General features: G+C 42.0%; 1 protein-coding gene across 4 annotated transcripts in view; it reads left to right on the forward strand.

Moving 5' to 3' along the window:
• Window positions 1-21840, forward strand: part of ABCC1 (ATP binding cassette subfamily C member 1) — a 50090-nt gene extending 28250 nt beyond the window's left edge. Inside the window, exons 14-32 of one of the 4 annotated variants that reach the window (XM_027743996.2) lie at window positions 18-105; window positions 983-1012; window positions 1157-1226; window positions 2100-2226; window positions 3395-3571; window positions 4631-4798; window positions 5148-5325; window positions 9453-9537; window positions 10347-10485; window positions 11415-11622; window positions 11936-12246; window positions 12641-12840; window positions 13356-13482; window positions 13832-13933; window positions 14956-15102; window positions 16078-16236; window positions 17487-17653; window positions 18235-18429; window positions 19065-21840. In XM_027743996.2, coding sequence (XP_027599797.1) covers window positions 18-105; window positions 983-1012; window positions 1157-1226; window positions 2100-2226; window positions 3395-3571; window positions 4631-4798; window positions 5148-5325; window positions 9453-9537; window positions 10347-10485; window positions 11415-11622; window positions 11936-12246; window positions 12641-12840; window positions 13356-13482; window positions 13832-13933; window positions 14956-15102; window positions 16078-16236; window positions 17487-17653; window positions 18235-18429; window positions 19065-19173 — 2787 coding nt within the window. In that variant the 3' untranslated portion in view covers window positions 19174-21840. The remainder of the gene's footprint in view (window positions 1-17; window positions 106-982; window positions 1013-1156; window positions 1227-2099; window positions 2227-3394; window positions 3572-4630; window positions 4799-5147; window positions 5326-9452; window positions 9538-10346; window positions 10486-11414; window positions 11623-11935; window positions 12247-12640; window positions 12841-13355; window positions 13483-13831; window positions 13934-14955; window positions 15103-16077; window positions 16237-17486; window positions 17654-18234; window positions 18430-19064) is intronic. The other 3 variants (XM_027743998.2, XM_027743999.2, XM_039390193.1) reach the window with 3 other exon arrangements.
• Window positions 21841-22432: the final 592 nt, after the last annotated feature.

The following is a 22432-nucleotide window of genomic DNA, read 5'->3' on the forward strand; positions in this document are numbered from 1 at the left end:
ATCCCTTTTCCATGCAGGCCAGTGTCTCCTTGAAGCGCCTTAGGGTGTTCCTGTCTCATGAAGAGTTAGATCCAGACAGCATAATCAGGGGTCCCACGACAGAGGGTGAGCTTTGCCTGCTGAAAATCAGTGTGTACAGGTTTTGGGTGGTGTCTTTTGATTTCTATAGAAAATTTACTGCATTTTTGGAAGATTTCACTGATAAATTTTAGACAGCAGAGAAGGAAGTTTGTAAAAGGAAAATTGTATAAAGGTTCTACTTCCCAGATAGTTTCTTCCCTCTCCACAACTCCTGTGTCCAAAGCAAAACTTGACTTTAGCTGTGTCAGTAATTTCTAAATAAATTTTGTTACTTCCTCTTTACAAAGCCACTGTACCACTCCCTCTCAGGCAGTTAGGGAGCTCTGTATCATTTTAGTCACTTGGCTTTTTGGTAAGGAGTCATCTGCTGTATTTTTTTTTCCTCTTCATCTTTGTTTTGAGAATATCCCCTCCCTTTTCTCAGCTTATAACCATGAATAAATTGCTTGCAAATCTTTAGTGTGGGGTTTGGTTTGTTTTTTTTTTTGTCCATAATGGGTTGTACTTGCACACCTATGCAAATATTTAGCTGGACCAGTATTAATTGCATACTTGGTTGAATTAGAAGTGGTATATTTTGAGTTGTTACTGTAAAAAACTACAGATGCCACTTCCATGTGACATTTCACTGAACAGTATTTTTGGTCAAAGGTATTTTATGTGGTAGTTTGATTTATTTGGCCTATCATTCTTGTAGTAACTTGACATGGTAAATGGGCAGTTTAGCTGATGCTTCTGTTAAAACACAAGTCAGATGGAGGCTGCTGGTTTCTTGAACTGACTTAGCAGTGCTGGATAAAGGAGGATGCAGCTGAATTAGTTGCTACTCTGTGTGGTTGACATTCATGTACCTCCTGGTTACTGAATAACTGTAACCTTGGAACCTCTGCTGTCTTACTAGATCCAGTAAAAGCAGAAGACAAATTTTTGGGTAAGCAGTGAGTTGTTTTTCTTCTGCAAAAGCAGCTTTATATACCTCTGCCTGTGCATGTTTAGGTTGACTTCTGTGGCATGATCCAGAGCATGTATGCACCTTTCACTGATACTTTTATAAATATGAGTTTTCTGTTTGCAGCTGAAGGATGCATTGTTGTAAAGAATGCAACGTTTAGCTGGTCCAAAACTGATTCTCCTTTGCTGAACAGGTAAGAATTGGTACCCTTCATTCCACCCCATAAATTGCTGCATCATAAATGATCTATATTTGAATTATAAAATACGTATGGAGAAGAGTTTGTTGCCTTAAAGAAATAAAACAAATGACATCTCTTCTATATAAATTGGGCCTTCATAAGCTGGAGAGGTTTACAGTGTATTGCATGCATGGAATATATAAAGGGGAGTAGCAAGAGGTGTAATGGGAGAGGAGAAAACTGCAAGGGATTTCAAGGTCTTGCTGTGTGCTGCAGATGGGGTGAGCTCCATCTAGAGGATGCAGCCAGGTCAGCCCCTTGGAATCATCCCTGGTCCCTCATGTTTGCCTGGTTCCTCAGTCTCCCTTTCACAATCTGATTCTCGCTGAACTGTAGCCATTCTTAATTCCCATGCTGCAGAAAACCAGTGGTGAACCTTGCACATGGTATGACTAACAAAGTAACTGGGCTGATGCAGCTACAAGCCCTGTGTTCCATGTGCCCTGTTCCCTTCCTTAACTTTGGCTGCTCTTTCTTGGGACTTAAATAGCATATTCCTTGGGAAGCATCCATTTGTATTTACATTTGTGTTCACAGAGCATTTGAGAGAAATATTGGCAAGGTCAGCTCTCAGTGCTTTTTTTCTTACTTTTTTCCCCCTCTTTTTATTAATTACATATTTTAATACTATGTTCTAAGTATAAGAAGAGCTGGGTGCTTTCTGAATAAGAGGTTTGCATTTTCAAACAGTTACAGTTTGGTTCTGTGTCAGTATTTGCAGTGAGTGTTCACATTGCATCTGGTTTTATATGGGCAATTCAATTGACTGTTTAACTACTGGGATGTGCCAGCAAGCGAGGCTGAATTATGTGCACTTTATTTCAGCATTAATTTCACTGTTCCTGAAGGCTCCTTGGTGGCTGTTGTTGGTCAGGTTGGCTGTGGAAAGTCTTCACTGCTGTCTGCGTTACTGGGGGAGATGGACAAGAAGGAAGGCTACGTGGTTGTCAAGGTGTGATATGTCTGAAGAATCCTTCAGCTATTTGTGGGTGTTGCCAGAGGGATTCTGTCTAGATTTCTGAGAGGTGTGAAGGGGAAAAGAGACAGCCTTTCCAATGAATGCACTTTTTAGCCTGATTTCCTGGCAAACCATGTATGTGCCTTAGCCTGCACTTTGTATAATTGCCTGTTAAGCCTGGACCCAAAACCAAATCTGTTGGTTTCAGATTTAGCCAAATAGAACGATGAAGGTTTCTAAGATAAGTATTCTGGTGAGTCTTGTTGCCAGCTGGGTATGAGTTGAGGAAACCCTATTTTACTCCAGCCTGAGGAACAGCGGCATTGGGTCATACCTTCTTAGACATCAGAGAATTACAAGGAGAGAGGAATCACCCAGATACCCAAACATGGGAAAAGCTGCTGTTGCAGTTTGCACTTTCCTAGACGTCAGAGTTGCACAGAGCTCACAGAGGAAAAATGACCTGGAAGTTAGATAAATAAATAAGTGAAAAGTCCTTGGTTTGTATTTTGCTGCTGCTGTAATGTTTTGCTCTTAAAATAATTTCCTTTCCATACAAATATATTGCAAACTGTAGGTTTGGTAACCTCCAAAATTGCTGGGGAAAAACAAGGTAGGTGAGATTTGAATCACTAACTATAGTGGAGAAAGAGAAGGCAGAAATGATCCTCAAAGCAAAATACTTTGCATTATCTCAATCTCTTTCTTTGAAGTGACTTTTATATGAAAACAACTTCCTGTGCTTTCTGCAGAAATCTCTTGGCAGGGTGCATTTGTTAAACACTTGCATTCCAGATTAAATTGTTTTATGAAGAATGTAATTTATAACTATATGAAAGAACTAATGAATTTTGACATTCAGTAATTTGTACAAACATTATCTAAACAAATGTTTCCTCCAGGTTTACGTTAATCCTATTTTGTTTGAAGTCCTTTATTTTCTACCAATGCACTTTGTTACTGTCACTTACAGAGAGGATTATAAAACTAACATTTTGGAGGAGGTGGTAGCCCAAGAACTACTTTGTACAGTTTTGAAATGACCGTAGGCAATTTGTGAGGTGATTAGCACTACCTGCCTCACAAAGCCCTGCTGTGCTTTGACTCTGTGTGCAGACTCTTAGTCTAAAGTACTAAATAAGGAACTTTATTTTTCTTGCAGGGCTCTGTAGCCTATGTTCCTCAGCAAGCCTGGGTCCAAAATGCAACTCTGGAAGATAACATTGTCTTTGGAAGGGAGATGAATGAGAGCCGGTACAAGCGTGTGATTGAGGTCTGTGCTCTGCTGCCTGATATAGAGATTCTTCCTTCAGGAGACAAAACAGAAATAGGAGAAAAGGTATTTGAATACCCACACTACCATAACAGTGCTACTGCTTGTAGTTAAGGCTGTGGGACTTTCATTCTGCTTTATCTCTAAGTCGTATTGAATTTAAAACATTCAGAGTAGAAATCCTCTGGAATAAGAGGCAGATTGGTACAGTGTATTTTCCTCATCTTTAAGCCTCAAATGGGAGGAAACCAGTCCTCAATTACAAATGCAAAAGCATCTTGCAATGACAGTTTTTAGTCATCTCTAAGTTGCCATGGTCATAGAGCAGAAAAATGTATGAAAACAGCAGGAGAAGAATCTTCTGAACACTTGAGCTTCCTTAAGAACAAGCAATCATTCCCTCCAACACCAGCCCCTCCCAAAAAATCCAAAACACAAACCACAAAAACAACCACCACCCCAAAACTGGCCCTTGGTTGCAAAAGTATGTGTGGTGTGGGATTTGTAAAGTTGTAGTGCTGTGCTATGGAAGCAGGACCGGGTGTCCCCTTCCCGTGAACATGACAGAGCATGTGTATATGGCTGCTGGACATTCTGCTCAGCTGGGGCTCTCCTGAAGACTGGGATATGTATTTTGCCTGCTGACTAGTTAGAGGTGGATATAGCTCTCAGCTATATAAATAACTGACAGCCCCAGATTCACCAAAGAGGGCAGCTTTATCTTCCTCACTGGTCAGCAGGCCGGCCAGGTTGCAGAGTGTGGACAGAGTTTGTTCATTAAATCATAGGCAGCACTGCAGAAATACAGCTGAGAAGAAAGGTAGCTCCTCAATGTACAAAGATAGGTAGGTTGGTCAGGGTTAATTGCTTTACAAGACTAGCAACACTTTTTTGGCTAACCCTTCCCTGACAGTGACAACATAATATATGTGCTTCCTTCCAGGAGGATTTTGACTGATTGCTTATGCTGTTGTGGTAGGGAAATTATTTGTGGAGATCTGTTTCATACAGTGCTGAAATTCTTCTGATTTGAATAAACCACCTATGACTTGTGTCTTTCATAAGCTGTAGCAAGACATCTCTTTTCAGCTCTAAATAAAGGATCCTATTTTCTTGTTTCCCCAGGGTGTGAATTTGTCTGGAGGACAGAAACAGCGAGTCAGTCTTGCTCGGGCAGTTTACTGTAATGCAGATGTCTATTTACTTGATGATCCTTTATCAGCTGTTGATGCTCATGTTGGGAAACATATTTTTGAAAAAGTTATTGGACCGAAAGGAATCCTGAAAAATAAAGTATGTCATAATGAATACTGGTCTCTAGAGAATGCTTTTTCTTTTTCTTGGCTGAGTTTGTTAAGTTGCATATTCAGGCTTTTGTTTTTAACATCTGAAAAATGAAAGGATGCTTCTATGATTTTTAGAGAGCTTCTATAAAACACTGAGATTTTTATAATGAAAGGTGCTCTGGTTTCTGTAATTCAAAATTATTCAATGGAATAATTTTTTCTTAAAAATGCCACATGCCTATCCCTTGTTATTACTGTATTTATAAACGTAATTCAAGCAGTAAGAGCAGTAGTTCAACCATGGTATTTACTAATTTGAGATGTTTGAAAATCTTTTTTTTTCTTTTGCTATTTAGACTCGGCTTTTGGTTACCCATGCAATCAACTATCTGCCTCAAATGGATACAATTCTGGTAATGACTGATGGAGAAATCTCTGAGATGGGCTCCTACCAGGAGCTGCTGGAGCAAGATGGGGCTTTTGCTGAGTTTCTTCGTACATATGCTAATGCTGAACAAAGCATGGAGAACAGTGGTAAGCTTATCTTGGGATAAGTTGATGTCTGTCATGTTAGAGGAAAAATAGTAGTAGTGGAAGGGAAGTTAAATTACCTTGTGATTACCTATAGGTAGAGGTGCTTATGTCTTTAAGGGCATTCAAGGTTGTGAGATTAAACACGCATTCTTTCTTAAAATTTAGCAAAATGTGTAACAGATCTGTAATAAAATCCCTCTTAGTGAAAAAAACCAGATGTTTGTGAGACTGCATAAAGGCCAGCTGGGATTTATACACCCTTCCTGTCTCCGTTAGGATGTGTCTTCTTTATGCACATTATTCCTTTGGGGACAGGGAGGAGGAAGCAGCAGCTCAATTTTCTAGCTGATGTCCTTGACTCCTGCTTCTGCTTCACAAAACAGCTGCACTGATAGAGGAATATACTTCAGATTTTTTTTTTAATCTGCAGACAGTTGCAGTATTGGATTTTAATAAGGGAACTCAGGCTTTTGCCTCTAGCCTGTTCTCTTCAGTGGCTTGCCTATGGTGATTTCCTGATGCTCCTCCATATGCTTATGCTGAGAAGTCTGAGGGGTGTGTGCACTGTGCTGGCTGGGGTTAAGTTGTTGACATTGCTTGAGGCCTGTTTGGTAGCAAATGTCTGCAGCCTAGTGCTGAAGAGCAGGCTCTCCAGAGCAAGGAAGGGACTGAGCCTGCTTTTTGCTTCATCTTCCATTTGAAAAACCATTGATTCCCTCCCATTCCCTAGGGGGAACACACAGGCAGTTTATGGTGTATTCCTCGTGTGCCCGTCACAGACAAAACTGAAATGCTGCATTTTGCTGCACTGATGCAGCTGTAAAATGTTAAAGATGTGTTGAATGGCTGCCTTTGGCAAGGGGCTGCACTTGATACTCATCTCAGAGTTCCTTTTGGGGAGGCTGTGATGGTCTGTCTTGTCCTCTCCTATCCAGACTGGCACCAGACTGCCCTGTGAATGGACAGGGTTTGTTTCCTGGACGTGCAAGGTGGCATCTTCTTCTGACTCCCTGTCGTGGGGAGTTGGATTTGGGGATGGTCTGTCATCTTGAGTCTGAAGCTCAGCGTGCCCTGCTGTGGGATGGCATTCCTCTTGGAAGGGTCTCCTGGTAGTGTCAGTTGTCACTCTGCAGACTGGGATGCTGGTTTGGGTGGACGTTGTTCGCAGCAAGTACTGAGCAGGTGGGGTCTCCCACTGTGAAAACCACTGTGGGAAGAGACTCTGTGGAAGCATAATCAGGTTAACTTGTGTGTATTTTCTGTAGGTGCTTCTATAGCTACTTTGGGGACAGTCAGACTTGTGGCTTCTTTGGTGTGTGCAATTTTCAGAGACAAATTAGCTCTCTGCACTTCCCTAGGCAGTTAACAAGTTGACTTATACAAAGTTTTGCCTCATTTTGTTCTCCTAGTCTTTGTCTCCTCCCTTTCCCAAGTGTGGAAAATAGATTTTGAAGTCCTTTACACTAAACTAAGTTACTTTATTTTTCCATTTAAATACTGAATGTTCTTTTGGAGAATGAGCCGGTGCTTTATCTTTTGCCATGCTTCTCTGCAGTTGTCTCATAAAGGGCACTTCTAACTTCATTATGACTCTGGTGATCTGAGAGGATTTTGCTGTATCACAGGCTTGGCCTATTTGCAGCAAGGTTGTTTATCAGTTTTGGTAGAGTGATCTTCTGCCAATGGTAAAAAGTGAAAAATAGGAGCATTATTTGTCTGATTCACGGGGATAATACTAATATTTATCAAATATGTAAAAGGTCACTGTTATTCAGAATCACAGGATCTTGGAGTTAGTCTGAGATAGCTGGAGGGTATCTGCACACCCACTTTAAAAGGGAGGCTCCCTTGTGCCTGAAGCTATGTGTTGGCAGCCTGAAAACACTGGATTGGGGCTTTCTGACTGGAATATGTCTGCTCCTGCAGGGGTGGGAGAGCCTCTCCTCCTACCCAGTCTCTGAGGTTTGGCTGTGATTCTACTCTCTGTTGCCTCCCAGCCTTTCTCTCCCGTTGGGATTCCTGAGGGTTACCTCTTTCTGTGTGCTGTACTGCTGCCTTTCCCATCCTCAGCTTCATGGGGTTTCTTTTGTGTGTGGGAAAACTATGCACGAGGCTTGGGATTAAAAATAGGTCCATTTCAGCAAATCTGATTCTGCCCTTGGCATTTATGGTTTTGTGGTTTAAGTTATTCTTGAATGCGTTGTTGTAAAGATTGAAAATGGTTGAGTGTGTTCTGGAGAAGTTAATTATGTGTGCTTTTAGAGTCAGATCCTTCATTAGAAGGAACGATGCAGCCTCTGGAAACAGGTAACTGCTCTTTTGCCATGTGGCTTTATATCAGTGCTTACGCTGGAGTAATATGAGTAGCTGCAGTTTATTTACAAGAGATTGAGTCATTATTAGAAGAATTTTATCTGCACAATAGAAGTTATATGCATGGTTTGCATGGTTTGTGTGAGCTAAGCAGTTGGTGTGGCAGCTTGTAGGTAACTCAAGCAGCAGTTCTTTATCTCAAACGCTTCCATGAGGAAGCTTTAAATAAACTTTAAGAGTACACCCTGGACCCGGGAGTGTAGTGAGTGTACCCGGGGAGACATCATTCAAGATTGAGTCCTGAGGGTCCCTTTTGTTCTCACATGTGTATTCAGTACTTCACAGCTGTTCCCTTATATAAATTCTGGACACCTTTTTCAACAGAGCCCTCATTAGTGGGCTTATACCCCAAGTGCATATGCCAGATTTACTATGGCAGTCTTAAGCATTTTTTGTTCTCAAGAGCTAAATGCAGTATAGGCAAGAAATCTTTGTAGCCTACAACATAAAATCAAATGTAAGAGCTGTTAGGGGAGGGAGGTTTATTTGTGGTTTTGTTTTCTTCATGTGGGTTTGGAATTTCAGTGATGTTCTAAAGCAGTATGATGCTGGAATGCTTGCTGGTTTTCATATGGGAACTTTTCAAAACAAATGCTGTCAAGTGCTTAAAATAACCAGTCCCATCTTGGTTTGCTCATATAAGAAAAAACTAAATAATTGAACTTTTCACTTTTTCACACCTTCTGCTGTTTTTATGCTTAAGATCATGCTGAACAATTTAGCTTTGGGTTTTTAGGGTAATGAACAAATGTTCAGTTTGCAGACAGGAGGGAACAGCTCTATGTTCAAGCAGTCCACATGTACTATTTTATGGATATATTTTACTTTACTGTAAGAACATGAAAATTTCAGACTATAGATCTCCACAATTCTTCCTAAATATCTTTTGAATAGATGCAGTTGGGTGTCTTTGTTCGCATAAACAGTATAAAATGCAAAATTCTGTGTTACAAATTCCAAATTAACTTTCATACATGAAAATAAAGTTCTGTTTACTTGACAGGTAATTTTTTAGGAGTCAGTTGTTTGGTTTTTATAAGGAAAATTATGACATAACCTGAACTGAGAAGTTTTACTTGTGGCACTGTATAACACTGATTTAAATGGCTCAAAAAGGTTAATCTTTCAAGCTGACAGGTTTTCTGAAGTTTTTTTGGCAATTGTTTTGTGTGTGCTGCATCTTGGTACAAGGGGGATGTTGTGGGATAACAATTCATGGAAAGATCTCTTGCTTAAATTAATCTGATTCCTATAGTTGCCTAAAACACCAGACTTTTGCACATTTCTTCCTGCTTAACTTTGCACATGCCTGCTGTTCTTACAGCTTCGCTCCATCATTTACTAGAATGTCTTCTCATTGCAGTTTAAATTGAAAATAATTTATAATTAACTGTGTAAAAGATGTGCTTTGTAAAGGAGTGGCTGGAGTGTTGGGTTTTTTTCCATAGAGTGAGTCACATGTGACTTGGTATTGCATGCTTTAACATAAAGTATGTCCTCATAATTATATTACATTATTATTACTGACCTACATTTAGTAGAAAAAAAAAATGTTCCCTGTCTTGGCAATGAATCCTGTTGGGGGTGGAACTAAACTTATTCATTCACCTAGTCAATTTTCTGCTAGTATCTGTAAATACCTGTGTTCCCTGCTTTGTTTGCACATCAGGACTGCATCAGTCGTTTGGGCTGGAAATGAAACCCCTGTGTCTCTTTGCCATACCATTTTCATGTTTACTTTTTCATCCCCTCAGATACAAATAGTCCATCTACAAAAGAAGGAAAGCCTGTAGAAAATGGAGTCCTTGTGAATGAAGCCCCTGGAAAGTTAATGCATAGGTGTGTATTCTCCTTTTTATTTTTCTTTTTCCCTTCTCCCCCTTTTTTTCAATGCTGTTACTCAGATGTGGATAAAGAGTAATTTATTTTTATGGTATTTGTTAGAGGAAAATATATCATGCTGGATCCAGCAGCCTGAGAAAGAAACTTATGTTGCAAAATATACCGTGGGTTTGGCTTGCATAAAAGGGAGAGTATTTTATTGGCTAGTCCAGCTTTGTACATGTTCCCAAAGCTTCTGCATTTGAGTGCTGTCAGATGGGATGAAGTGCTAAGTGGACCTTTAGTCTGACCTAATACAGCTGCTGCTATGCTTGCAATTCCTCTGATTATACCTTTCCAAAATCATGTCATAGGCTTTGCCTTATTCTTACGGTGCTCTGGAGACAGTGTATTTCTGGAAGTTAATGAGTGCCTGGGAGTAAAATTGCCAGTTTTGATGTGAGTGGGGGAACATTTTATTGCACTCCAGCAACTGCAATGTATATGATGACAGGGTTTGTGAAGCCTGGTGGTGTTGGTCACAAAGCATTTTTCTTTCTGGAGTTTGATTGTGTAACCAACACTTCTTTATCTGGCTCGTAGTGTTACTTGTGTCTGAACACGGGGCACTTGGGGACTGAATGCCATCAGGGAGGTGCACTTTGAGGGGAGGAGGGAAGTACTCATGGCCCCATGATGGCTGGTGAGGAGATCTCCATGGGAATGTAAACCACTGACTTGGAGCTGTGGACTGTCAAAGCCTACTTATGAAGTAAACACCTGTCCTATGTCAAGCTAAAACTGAAAAATAAAATGTCTGCTAACAGGCAACTCAGTAACTCTTCAACATACAGCAGAGACACTGGGAAGTCCCAGCAGCAGAGCAGCACAGCAGAGCTGCAGAAGCCACTTGCCGAAAAGAATTCCTGGAAACTGATGGAGGCCGACACAGCGAAGACCGGGAGGGTAAGGTCTCCAGTCCCCACGTCCTGGGCCCTCTTTCAGTTTTGGAAAAATCCCTTTTAGAAGAAAATAGCTTCTGAAGGCCACGTAACTGGCGTGAGAAAGGGCTGAGGGAATTCTTGAACTTGCTGCTTGTTGTGTAATACTTCATGGAAGTGTTGCTGTGCCCTCTGCTCCCAAACCTGAGCCCCGTGCTTGCCTGCAGAAAGAATGTCGACACCAAACCTTTTGTGTAAGATGATGGGCCTGACCACATCAAAGTTTAAAAGAAGAAACGAAAACCTTGCAGCTGTTTCTTGGAGAGAGGTTGTGACAAATTAGGTGACCTAATGAAATCTGCCCTTCAGTATAGGGAGCTGGAATCGACTCAGATGAATTTAAGCCAAGTTTCCACTGTAGACACAAGTATCTAATCCCAGGATACCCAGGGCTTTTTAAGAAACCTGAGACTGAGCTTCCTGGGAAAATGGCAGTTACCCCTCCTAGCAATGTTGCTTGAGTGCAAGCTGGTATTGCTTGTTGTTGGTTAAACATAGATCATAGGATACAAGCCATGTGGAGCAAGGGTTGGTTTAAAGGCTTTATAATCTTGTGGTACAGAGAGCCAAAAACTGGAACTCCTCAGTAAAGTTTTTGGCTGTGCTACTGATGCTCTGTGTTACTTCAGGCAGCTCTCTCCCTACTCCTCCCTTCCCTTGGATGACAACGAAAGATGATGTGTGCCTGCCCTGAGGGGATGTTGGATTTGGCGTGTCTCCATGAGTGCTTTGCAGCATGTGTTCCCAAGCAGTGGCTCTACAGAGTGCAACTCTGTGTTTTCATGGCCTGATGCAGGCATACTGACTTTAAATAGGCATTAGAGAAGGGGAAGTTGCTGCGTTTGAAACTTCATCTGCAAAATGAGTATTTCTTTTTTTCCCTTCTGTCTTCAGGTAAAGGCATCGGTGTACTGGGACTACATGAAAGCAATTGGACTCTTTATGTCTTTCTTGAGCATTTTCCTCTTCCTGTGTAATCATATAGCCTCCTTGGCTTCCAACTACTGGCTAAGTTTATGGACAGATGATCCTGTTATCAATGGGACACAGCAGTACACAGATGTCAGACTGGGAGTATATGGAGCACTGGGAATTTCTCAAGGTTTGTTTGGTCTTACCTACTTTAACATTTGCTGATTCAGAGCAAAGCGTTCAAATATGACACAAATTTTTGTAATGGAGAAGCAACTTCTTCTAGGACAGGAATGTGATGTTTTCACTGATTTTTTTTTTTTTTTAATTTTTATTTTTTTATTTTTAAACTACTTGACATATTTGCTAGGTTTTCCTGTAGTGAACCCTAGTTCCCTGGCTGATTAGTTGTACTAGAGACATGCTAATGGTAAATGATGACAAAATTAGGAAATGTTTTGTGTGAGAGGTGGCAGCAGTTAAAAGTAAGTCTTCTTTTCTAGGTATTGCTGTGTTTGGCTACTCAATGGTCGTGTCAATAGGGGGAATATTTGCATCACGACACCTACACCATAACCTGCTGCACAATGTCCTCAGGTCTCCAATGAGTTTCTTTGAACGTACACCAAGTGGAAATCTAGTGAACCGTTTTTCTAAGGAGATAGATACCATTGACTCCACCATTCCACCAATCATCAAAATGTTCATGGGCTCAATGTTTAATGTGATTGGGGCTTGTATCATCATTCTGCTGGCCACACCTATAGCTGCTGTCATTATTCCACCTCTGGGACTTGCCTACTTGTTTGTGCAGGTAAGGGGTGTTACTTGGGGGAACTAAGACCAGCAGTCACTCGTCTTGGTTATTTAAGAGAGTTCTTACTCTGCTCTAGGATGGATTGTAATATGCTGAGTTTGAGTCACTGTGGTGATGTATGTGTTTTATACTGTTGAACTAAACTTGCTGAGAAGAGAAAGAGCAGAAAATGGCTATTGCATGAGGTGGTTTGACTGGGGGTTGTTTAAAGACAGCACTGTGTATGTAATGGTGTTTTTGGGCCTAAAAGTGTTAGAGAAGATGTGTATTTCCACATGTGAGTTGAATCTCTGTTAGTAACAGCCCAGATGGCAGGGAACTGTCTTATGATTCCCCTTGTCTTTTCAGACGCAGTCTGATGTAACCATAATTCTCATACTCTGAATTGCAGAGATTTTATGTGGCCACGTCTCGGCAGCTCAAACGCCTCGAGTCTGTCAGTCGTTCTCCCGTATATTCTCACTTCAATGAGACCCTGCTGGGAGTCAGTATCATTCGAGCCTTTGAGGAGCAGAAACGTTTCATAAAGCAGAACGACATGAAAGTGGATGAAAATCAGAAAGCTTATTATCCAAGCATTGTTGCAAACAGGTAACAGTGGGGCTGAAATATTGAAGGGTGGTTATCTGGGAAGGACATGGTTCTGCTGGCTGTGCTCCTGAGCAATCACAGCTCTTGGCATACTTGTCCAGGGTAGGGAAGCCTGTGGGGGTATATTGGTTTCGCAGGTGTTTTGCTTCAACTTCTGTGATAAAGTGGAGATTACTAATTCTGAATCTCTCTTCTTTCTGAGAGTTTCTGCCTTACTTCTGGCTTATATTCTTTTAAAAGTTTTGATTAATTGATCCCAATGTTAGTTTGGAAATCAGTTGTGGTTGAGACTGGAATTCATGCACCTGAAAGATTTATTAATTTTGGATGCAGCTAGGTTCAGATGCTGCTGAAGCAGAACCTCGGATATCTGGCAGTTCCTGTGTCACTAGCAGGACACACATGCCATGTTAATGGTCTTCTAAAAAACATGTGTGACAGAACATCGGTTGCACATCCTTAATTTTCTGTGGGTGAACTCCTGGAAAGATGCATTCTGTTTTTCTGCCTGGCAGGTGGCTGGCTGTCCGTCTGGAGTACGTGGGGAACTTTATTGTCCTCTTTGCAGCATTGTTTGCAGTGATTGCACGCAACAAACTCAGCGCAGGACTGGTTGGCCTCTCGGTATCCTACTCACTGCAGGTAGTTTTACCTTTCTTGGAAAAAAAAAAACCACCTCTGATTTGTAAGACTGCATCAGAAAGCCAGAACCTTGATATGGCTTTGGATGGAAAATTAATATAAGGAACATAGAAAGAGAATAATAACTACAAATAGTATCTGAGAAGGTGCTGGAAAGTTCCTTCTGTGCCTTCCCTGTGTGAGGGGATGCAGCATCTCGACTCTTCTCCTTTCCAGCAGTGATTAACCAAGATCTTGTCTGTGTTTATGATTCCATGAACTTGCAGTGCTTTGGTTGTTCCATGTCTTTTATTTATTGCAGGTAACATATTTAGTGTAAACTGCCTCTAGACTTCTTTCCTTCTTGCAGATTACAGCATATTTGAACTGGCTGGTTCGCATGTCATCTGAGGTGGAAACCAACATTGTTGCTGTTGAAAGAGTCAAAGAATATACTGAAATGGAGAAGGAGGTACAATGAGTTGTCTGCCACACCTGTAGAAGTCAATGCCCTGTTCTGAGGTCTCACCTGCTGTCTGGCTGAATGGGTTGGAGGTTGGGCCTGTGCTCTGAGCTGCTCAGAGCTCAGTGCTGTCAGTGCTGTCCCCTGCTTGGGACAGGCTGGATCTCAGCAGGCAGTTCCTGTGGATGCTTCTGATGTATATCCACTGATATTTACACAATGCTATTTAGGAAATGTGCTGTTCTGGCCTAGGACTAAGCAGTGGGGCTGAACAAACATTTTGGTTTCCTAAGTCTCTAACTATTATTTTTTTCATTTGTGTTTCTCTTTTTGCTCTCAGTATGGGGAGTAAAGAGGTTTTAATTTTTTTGTTTTGATTCAGATAACAGAACTATTCATTTAATCTGCAGTTGTTCCCCTTACAGAACAGAGTTCCCTGGGGCTTCTCTTTGCCATGCCTGTCACTTGAACCTGACTTGAGTCACTGTTTTTGCAGCCAAATGTTACGAGGGCCCTTCCTAGAATTTTTTCTTAGGTTCTGGTAGCAGACCAGTGTTTATACATTTAAAAGCCTTTTTATTTGGCACTGGCAGTGAATGCAGTGGGGTGTGTTCTCTCCTTTCCTACCTGTGTTGGAGGCTGAGGCAGCAGCTGTTTGCCAGCTTACTAATCATTTAGTACTTATGTCTCAGTTAAACTGCTTCTGGCTGCACATGTGGCTTCCCCAGTGGTTTCCTTGCCGTGGTGGGGGTGTACAGGCAGGCTGTGTCAACGCCTGCTGCCTGCATGATTCTGCCATTTGTAGCAGGAAAGTTTATCCAGCAACTGGGACTTTTGCAGTAGCCAAGCCCTTGCCTACACAGACCATTTAATCTGTCTTGAGGCAACTCTTTCCCTGTCTTCTCATCGCCATCACAGTTCCTTTTGCAAATTACGCACTGAGAAGGATTTTTCTTCACTGCATTCTTTGAGTCCTCTCAGCCCATTTGTTTGAAGCAGGAGCTGATCAGGTGTTCCTGTGGTTCTTTCAGGCCGAGTGGAGTATCGAACAAACCGCCCCAGCGAGTACCTGGCCCGAGGAAGGGAAGATTGAGTTTCGAGGTTATGGTTTACGTTACCGCGAAGACTTGGATTTGGTTCTGAAAAACGTAAATGTTACCATAAATGGGGGCGAAAAGGTAATGACTGAGTGTTACAGCTTATAAATCTGCATGCATGAGCCAAACAAAGGGCTAAACCAATTCTGTAATGTGTCTGGGGTCCTTAAGAACTAGAAAAGCTGCTGTAGAATCAACCTTGCTGTAACTGCAGCTGTCATGGGCTCTCAGCCTTTGCAAGGTGTGTCCTGTATCATGGATAAAGATACACTTATGTGGGGCTGCCAAGTATCATTTGGCCTGGTTTCACTGGGAGGTGAGGTTTATGCTGTGATCTGTGTGTTTCTCCTACTGGTTCCTCACTTGTGTGCTCACAAATTTCCCACCCCAGTCCGGTGTGGATTCCTGTGATGTCTGATAATAGTGTGATGTTGCACAGCAGCAGAAAAGGTAGCTGCAAGGCAGATCTACTATCTAGCTTCCTTATTTGTGACAGCCAGCTAGGTATTTGTTTTCTCCTCACTGCACACTTTCTACCTAGAAATATGGGCAGAATAGTACCTCAAGAGTAGTTAGAATGGGCAGATGGTGAGAGGTATATCATCCAACCAAAGTAGCAATCTTTTATATTTTTAAAAAAGAAAAGAATTGCTCAAGACTTCAGTCTAGCCGGGAAGAAAAACATACAGTGTGAAACTGAGTGCTTTTGGTATGATTTTGCTATAAATTCCAACAAGATAAATGTCAAGTCCACAGTTATAACTATGAAGCATGAACCAAACAAAGGATTATGGAAACCTTGACTTGCTTTACAATTCTAGAAAAACTCAACTTCTGTGATTGGATTGCAAACCTTGAGACATCTTTTTGTTGTTGTTTTTTTCACATCCAGTGATTTTTCTTCCCCTTTGATCATTCTCTGTTATGCTGTTTTGGTGTGTGGATAGCCCAGCAAATATGACAACCTTCTGCAAATGGGTCAGTTTTGGGTAGAAAGGCTTGGAAAGGCTGTAACATTTTCCCAGAATAAGTTGTTCCTGTATTTCTTCCCAACAGATTGGAATAGTTGGAAGAACGGGAGCTGGAAAATCCTCACTCACTTTAGGTTTGTTTCGGATTAATGAAGCAGCTGAAGGAGAAATTATTATTGATGGAATTAATATTGCAAAGATAGGGCTCCATGACCTGCGGTTCAAGATCACCATCATCCCTCAGGTAAGTGCAAAATCCTGCCACTACCAGAACTCCTTGTGTGACAGGGCTGTTTGTGATGTACTGGGGAGAAAACAGTTATTCCTCCTCTGTTCTCTGCTGTGAAATGGAGTCCTTTCAGCTTGCTCTTGACTTGAAACCAAGCTTTTTTCCTAGACTGATTTCAGTGTACCTGTGCTGGGTAACAAATAGGAACTTGTTTGTGGCTGATCTCTGGTGTGGAAACAAAACCTTGGGCTTTGGACTCAGAGGCTTTGTCAGCACCCCACACAGATCACTGAAATGACAGCTCAGCGTGAGTGGGGAGGATGGTCCCAGCTGAACAGCTGACCAGGGTCCCTCAGGGAAATGGGACCAGTGTATGGTGTGCAGTACCCACAGAAACCTGCCCATAACCATCCCAGTCTAGCCCAGCAACTGTGGGTTTGACAGTCCAAAACATTTGGAAATATGGCTTTATATACTGTACTTAGTCTCAAGTCTTTTTGTTCTTACTGTGTAGCCTTTATTGCCTGTCTGATTCAAAGACTCTATAATGTGATAAGTTACCATTGCAGCATGCTGGCAAAAACAAGAGAGCTCACTGTAAAAGGTTTTCTGCACCACTTCTTTTGGAAATCAAGGGGGACTTTGCTTTCTCCTTTTGATCACTCTGCATCAGTCTGACACTACTGGGTCAAAAGTATTTAAGTATTTCCAAAGTAGTATTTCTTCCTATCCAAGAAAAAAACCCCTCATTCATTTCATTGATACTGCAACTCAGGAATTTAGAAATATTTCCAGATGGTGTAATTCCCTAAGAAGTGGAAAGCTGACCTAGTAGTCCCTGCTGACAGAAGATTGAGCGGGAATGGCCTCTTCTTTAACTTAGTAGTCCAGTAAAAAGAAAGTTGGCTGGGGTTTGTTTGGTGTTTGGTTGGGTTTTTTGGTTTTGTTTTGTGTGGGGGTTTTGTTTGGTTGGTTGGTTGTGTTTTTTTCTGAATTCATGAGTTACTGACTAATGTAAAAGTCTAGACTGCCAGAATCTGTCTGCAGAGGGCAGAGATCAGACCCCAAAGAGGTATAAGGAATAAGAGTGAGGGAGAATAACTTGTTCTTATTGGGAAAGAATGAGGCCCCACTCCTAAATGCAGTATATTAGCTTACTTGCAGCTGCATCTGTACATGTTGTTTTCCTTCCATTATCTAAGAAATATTTTTGGAGCACTTGCCATGTTCTGTGTACACTGTCAATTGTCTCTGTCTGTGACCAGGATCCAATATTGTTCTCTGGCTCTCTGCGTATGAATCTTGATCCTTTTGACCAACACTCTGATGAAGACATTTGGAGGTCTTTGGAATTGGCTCACCTGAAAAATTTTGTGTCATCCCTTCCTGATAAACTGAATCATGAGTGTGCTGAGGGTGGTGAGAACCTCAGGTATGTCAAAGAACTGTGACTGTGAAAATTGCCCGAAGACCCAATGAGAACTGAGAGGGGTGTGTGTGTGTGCCCTCCCATCTGCAACTAGACTTTCCATTTCCAGAAACCTTTCAGCTCACCTGGGACAGGATATAGTCAGACCCAGCAAGAGCTATGCAGTGTGGGGCTCCCTCCAGTCCCGCAGGAGAATTTGAGGAGGGAGTTGGAGGATTCTTAGTGCATGACCAGGCATTTTAATAGCAGCAGTTTTTCTAAGAAAGTTGTTTGCTTGCTTTTTGCACCCTAAGAGGGATATATGTGTTCAGTCTGTAGAAACCATTTAAAGTCCAGTCCTCAGCAGTGCACTGATTTGCTGAATCAGCCCAGTGCAGTTATGGTGAAACCACTTGTAATGCATTCTCTTACTACGTTGCCAGGACTTGATTTGAGGGGTGTTGCAGTTTCAGACGCTGTTAGATATTCTGCAGGGAAGTAGTAAGACTGACCTTATCTTTAGAACAAGGAATTGCTAGGTTTCAAAATGAACACTGCCAGCTTGTTCTGACTTTTTTCCCCACCCTCCCATCCCATCTGCGTAGTGTGGGACAGCGCCAGCTGGTGTGCCTGGCACGAGCTCTGCTCAGGAAGTCCAAAATCCTGGTTCTGGATGAAGCCACAGCTGCTGTTGATCTTGAAACAGATAAGCTTATACAGTCGACGATAAAGTCTCAATTTGAAGAATGTACTGTATTAACTATAGCACATCGTCTGAACACGATCATGGACTACACGAGGTAAAGTTATACCGGTTTTATCTTGACGAAGGTGTGACCTGCATTGTGCTCTATTTAAATGGGAATCCTTGTGTTCATTTTTAGCCACCTCTCCACAAGGATGCTGCAATCCCTGTTTTGATGGGTGGGGTGTGTGTGTTTTGGCTCACGGTGCCTGTGCTTAGCCTGTGGGGCTCTTCTCATCCCTCTGTGGCATTGCTGTTGTGCTGTTCCTGCCTAGAAAACCTGGGAAGGGGAGGGAGGCAAGGGCAGGAGTCTGTTCCTGGGTCTTGTCCTAATTTAGGCGCAGACAGCATAAGGAGTCAAAGTGCCCTCTGAAGTTTATTTGACATTTCACTATCCATCACTTTTGGTTATAGTTCAAACAGCCTCCCCCATGGTCAGCTGCCTTGCTAAGGTATGGTTGAAGGCTGAGCAGACAGACCATCTGCAGTGAGGTCAGGAAGGACAGTGAGAACCTCAGTCTGTTCATACAGTCAGGACTGTCTTCCCTTGCACAGAATGGATACCAACAGTCAGTTTCTGTCTCTCTGTAGGATACCCTACACAGTTTCTGTGTCTGTGTTCACTGGCTTTGTGGATCTTCTTCTGACCATTTTTTCTTCTTTCCCCCCCTGCCCTTGCTTGTTTTACAGAGTTCTAGTCCTGGAGAGAGGAGAAGTGGTGGAGTGTGGAAGCCCGGAGCAGCTCCTTCGGGAAAGAGGCATTTTCTACAGCATGGCCAAAGATTCAGGCTTGGTGTAGCACTTGAACTTGTTTAGTTCCTGTGGGGAAGAGGGAGGTGATACATTTGGCGAACTGTAACTTCCCCTGAGCTGGAGTGAACCATACAGCTCAGCCTGAGACATAGTGAAGTTGGCCAGAGCATGGCAATGGAAGTAACATAAAAATGCAATTTTTTTCTTTTTTTATTTCTCCTTAGTATTGATTTTAGCCAACTTTAGGAGAAGCACATCCACTGTGCAAAACACTGCAGAGACTTCTAATTTTTGCCTGAAACCTGTCATTATATGCTAAAATATAAGGTGGAGTGATTCATCAGAGAAGTTCAGAAAAGCTTTTACTTCTCATCTGCTCTTATGTTCTGAAGTTCCCTCCCTCTTTTTTTTTTGTTTAAAACATTTTTGCAAATGCTAATTATTTACTTGTTTGCGGATTCCTCATTTGATGAGCCATCTATTGTGGGATGCACCTGGAACATTTTGTGGCATATAGTACTATAGTCCAAAGATTTTCTTTTTTCTTGTGAAATAACGTGTGCCAGACGTTCTCATTATGGCATTTACTGTACATGGTTAATGCTTTATGCATTGTCCTAAAGGTTTCATGTGTTTACAGCATATAGCAGCAAGTTCTCTATAATGTCGGTAGTGCTGAAGTCAAAAAGCACAGTCAACTTCATAGCAGTATTTAAGCATGTCTGGAATGACAATCACTCCAAAACCAAATTGGTGCAGCAGCTGGTGCGTTGCAGTGTGCAGTATCTTACACCCAGTTCACTCAGGAATTCTGACTTGGGTGCCCAATCCTGGTGACACCTGTGGGGACGAGGCTGAGAAGTGAGGATTTGTCTGGGCAGGGGTTGCAGGCTCGGTGTGACATTGATTGTAAAACCCTTGGCTTTGGCAGTTCTGTGCTTTAATTCTGCCACATCAAGGACCATTAGCCTTATATCAAAGAAACATGCCCTTCATGCTGCTGCTGTTGACTCTTAAATTTTGTGGGAAAATGTTCTGTTACAGTTGTTTAAAAAAATTACTGTTTTTAAAGTTGTGTGTCAGAGGGGTCTAACAATTCAATTAGCAATGGAGTCTGGTTTTCAAGATCCAGGTTGTATTTTCATTTTTCTGTGGTAAGAGAAAAGTTACTTTTCTAATGTTCTGATTAGTCTTATTTTAAAGGAAAATGCTGGAAGAAGGCAAACTAAGTCAGATGGACACAAATACTCAGCACTGAGAATGTGGACTTCTGTGATTGATATTGCTGACCTTAATACTAGACAATTGTTGTCCTTAGAGTAAAGCTATTTATTTTTTTGTAAATTATGACTCTCTGAAATTGAATAGACTGAAATTTTCTTTGGTATTTTTTTGTAATGACTATACAAATATTTGCAAAGAACTTGCAGTAAAAACATTGTTTGAAAGAAAACATGATTTGTCATTTCTTGGTTTGTATTTGACAAAGGGTTAGCTTTGTCAGTTCAGGTTTTTGCCTTGAAAATAGAAATTATTGGTCCTGCTTAGACTAATGAGACTGCTTGGCCTGATGTCTGGGTGTTGTTAGGATGGTGGGTAAGAAGCCATGAGCGCAGATACCTGTGTGCTGTGGCAGACTGGATCATTTTATGGTTTGCTGAGCAGACCAGGTAATAGTGATGGATCAGCAGAGCAGGAGTCAGTGGTGCTTTGGACCTTTGTCACACCCTTGGTGTCCATGGCCTGTGAATGCCACATGTCCTGGGCAGCTTGGTGTTAATTTGCTGTGTGGAAATGGAATAAGCAGGGGTTGATGTGGGAGTTTGGGGAGGAGCAGTGGGTTTTAGTTTTCAAGTCACTAATCTCTTCTGCAGGGCTGTGATGGACAGAAGGGTGGAATGATTGGAGCAAGTGTCTTGTAAGGAACAGAGTTCAGAGAGATGGGTCTGTCAGGTGAGGTGTGTAGCTGGTGGTGTTGTACTCTCCTTGCAGAGGAGACCCAGAGGAGGAACCGTGAATGCCACTGAGACACCTTTCCTGCTTGGGGACAGTCATCCAGGAACACTTTGTGATCCTCCCCTTCCACCCCATCTTAGGAGAGCCCTGTGAAGGAAATGGTGGAGGGCCACTGGCATTGGATGACCAGACAGCAGAGCTCCCTGTGCTCTCTCCTTGCCTGTGCAAACCAGTTATCACCAACTCCTTCCTCTTGGCAGAGCTGCAGAGAATGTCCAGTGAGGAAATTCAGACAGGATTTCAAATGCCTTTGAACAGCCACGTGGGATTAGTGTACCTTGTTCCTGAGAGCTCTGCTGGTTTGGGATGGACTTCAAAGGAAGTTGTGTTGCTAGAGTTTACTTTGGTGGAAACTGATTTCAGATTGGAGGAAATAATGCTTTTTGTTGCACACCGATTAGAAGCCTTAACATATTCATGTGACTCCTTTAAAAACCATGGAACTGCACTGAGGGTCATGGTTGTTTGAAATACAGAGCTTGCAGAATTGTGTAACATGTTTGCAGTGGAGTTGTCTGTGTAGAAATGACTTTAACTGCATTTGTGATCTTAAACTGGGTACTCTGAGAAGTGTCACTGAATGTTCTCTGTCCTATTCATGGGTTGTTTGTGATCATTTGGGGAACTGTATGTTTAAATTACTGTATTTTGCAGTATAACCTTCTAAACAGTGCAGCAAGGGGTCAGCAGACTGCTACTCGTGTGTGCTTCAGTTTTGTTCTTTTTCAGTGCTATGGTGGTTAATACACATCACTGTTCTCCCAGTTTTATATATTTATACACTTGCTGGCACAAACTGTTCTGCCCTAGCTCTCAAGTAGAGACTCTTTTCTACGTGCCCTGAATACCTGTCAGTGCTTTGTGCTGTTGCTGCATTGATTCATGATCCTGATTCCAAATGTCTGTTCTCATAAAATGATGAGTATCTTATCTGGATGTAACTTGAAAAAAAGTGTAATATGCATGATGAGGATCAGTCTGAACTAACCTTCACTGCACACAGGCAGCTGAACAAATGCAGCTTCTTCCCACAGAACCTGTGTAAGAGCAGCATCATAAACGTACTTGGGGTACCTTGAGGTAGGAGCAGTGTAACTGTGAGATCCTATTGCAGCTGGGACAGCACTCAGTGCTACTGGGGTCAACTGCAGAAAATGGTACAACTCCCTGCAAGGTAAGGTGTCAGAATCTGGCATTAAAACTGCTAGATTTTCCTCATTTAATCTGTTTCCATTTTTGTACGTGTTGTGTGGACCAAATGCTCGTTTAGTCCTTGGGACACTTGCACC

This window comes from Pipra filicauda, unplaced genomic scaffold (genome assembly GCF_003945595.2).
Source record: "Pipra filicauda isolate LSUMZ 115617 unplaced genomic scaffold, ASM394559v2 scaffold127_size2900866_pilon, whole genome shotgun sequence".
Taxonomy (NCBI): domain Eukaryota; kingdom Metazoa; phylum Chordata; class Aves; order Passeriformes; family Pipridae; genus Pipra; species Pipra filicauda.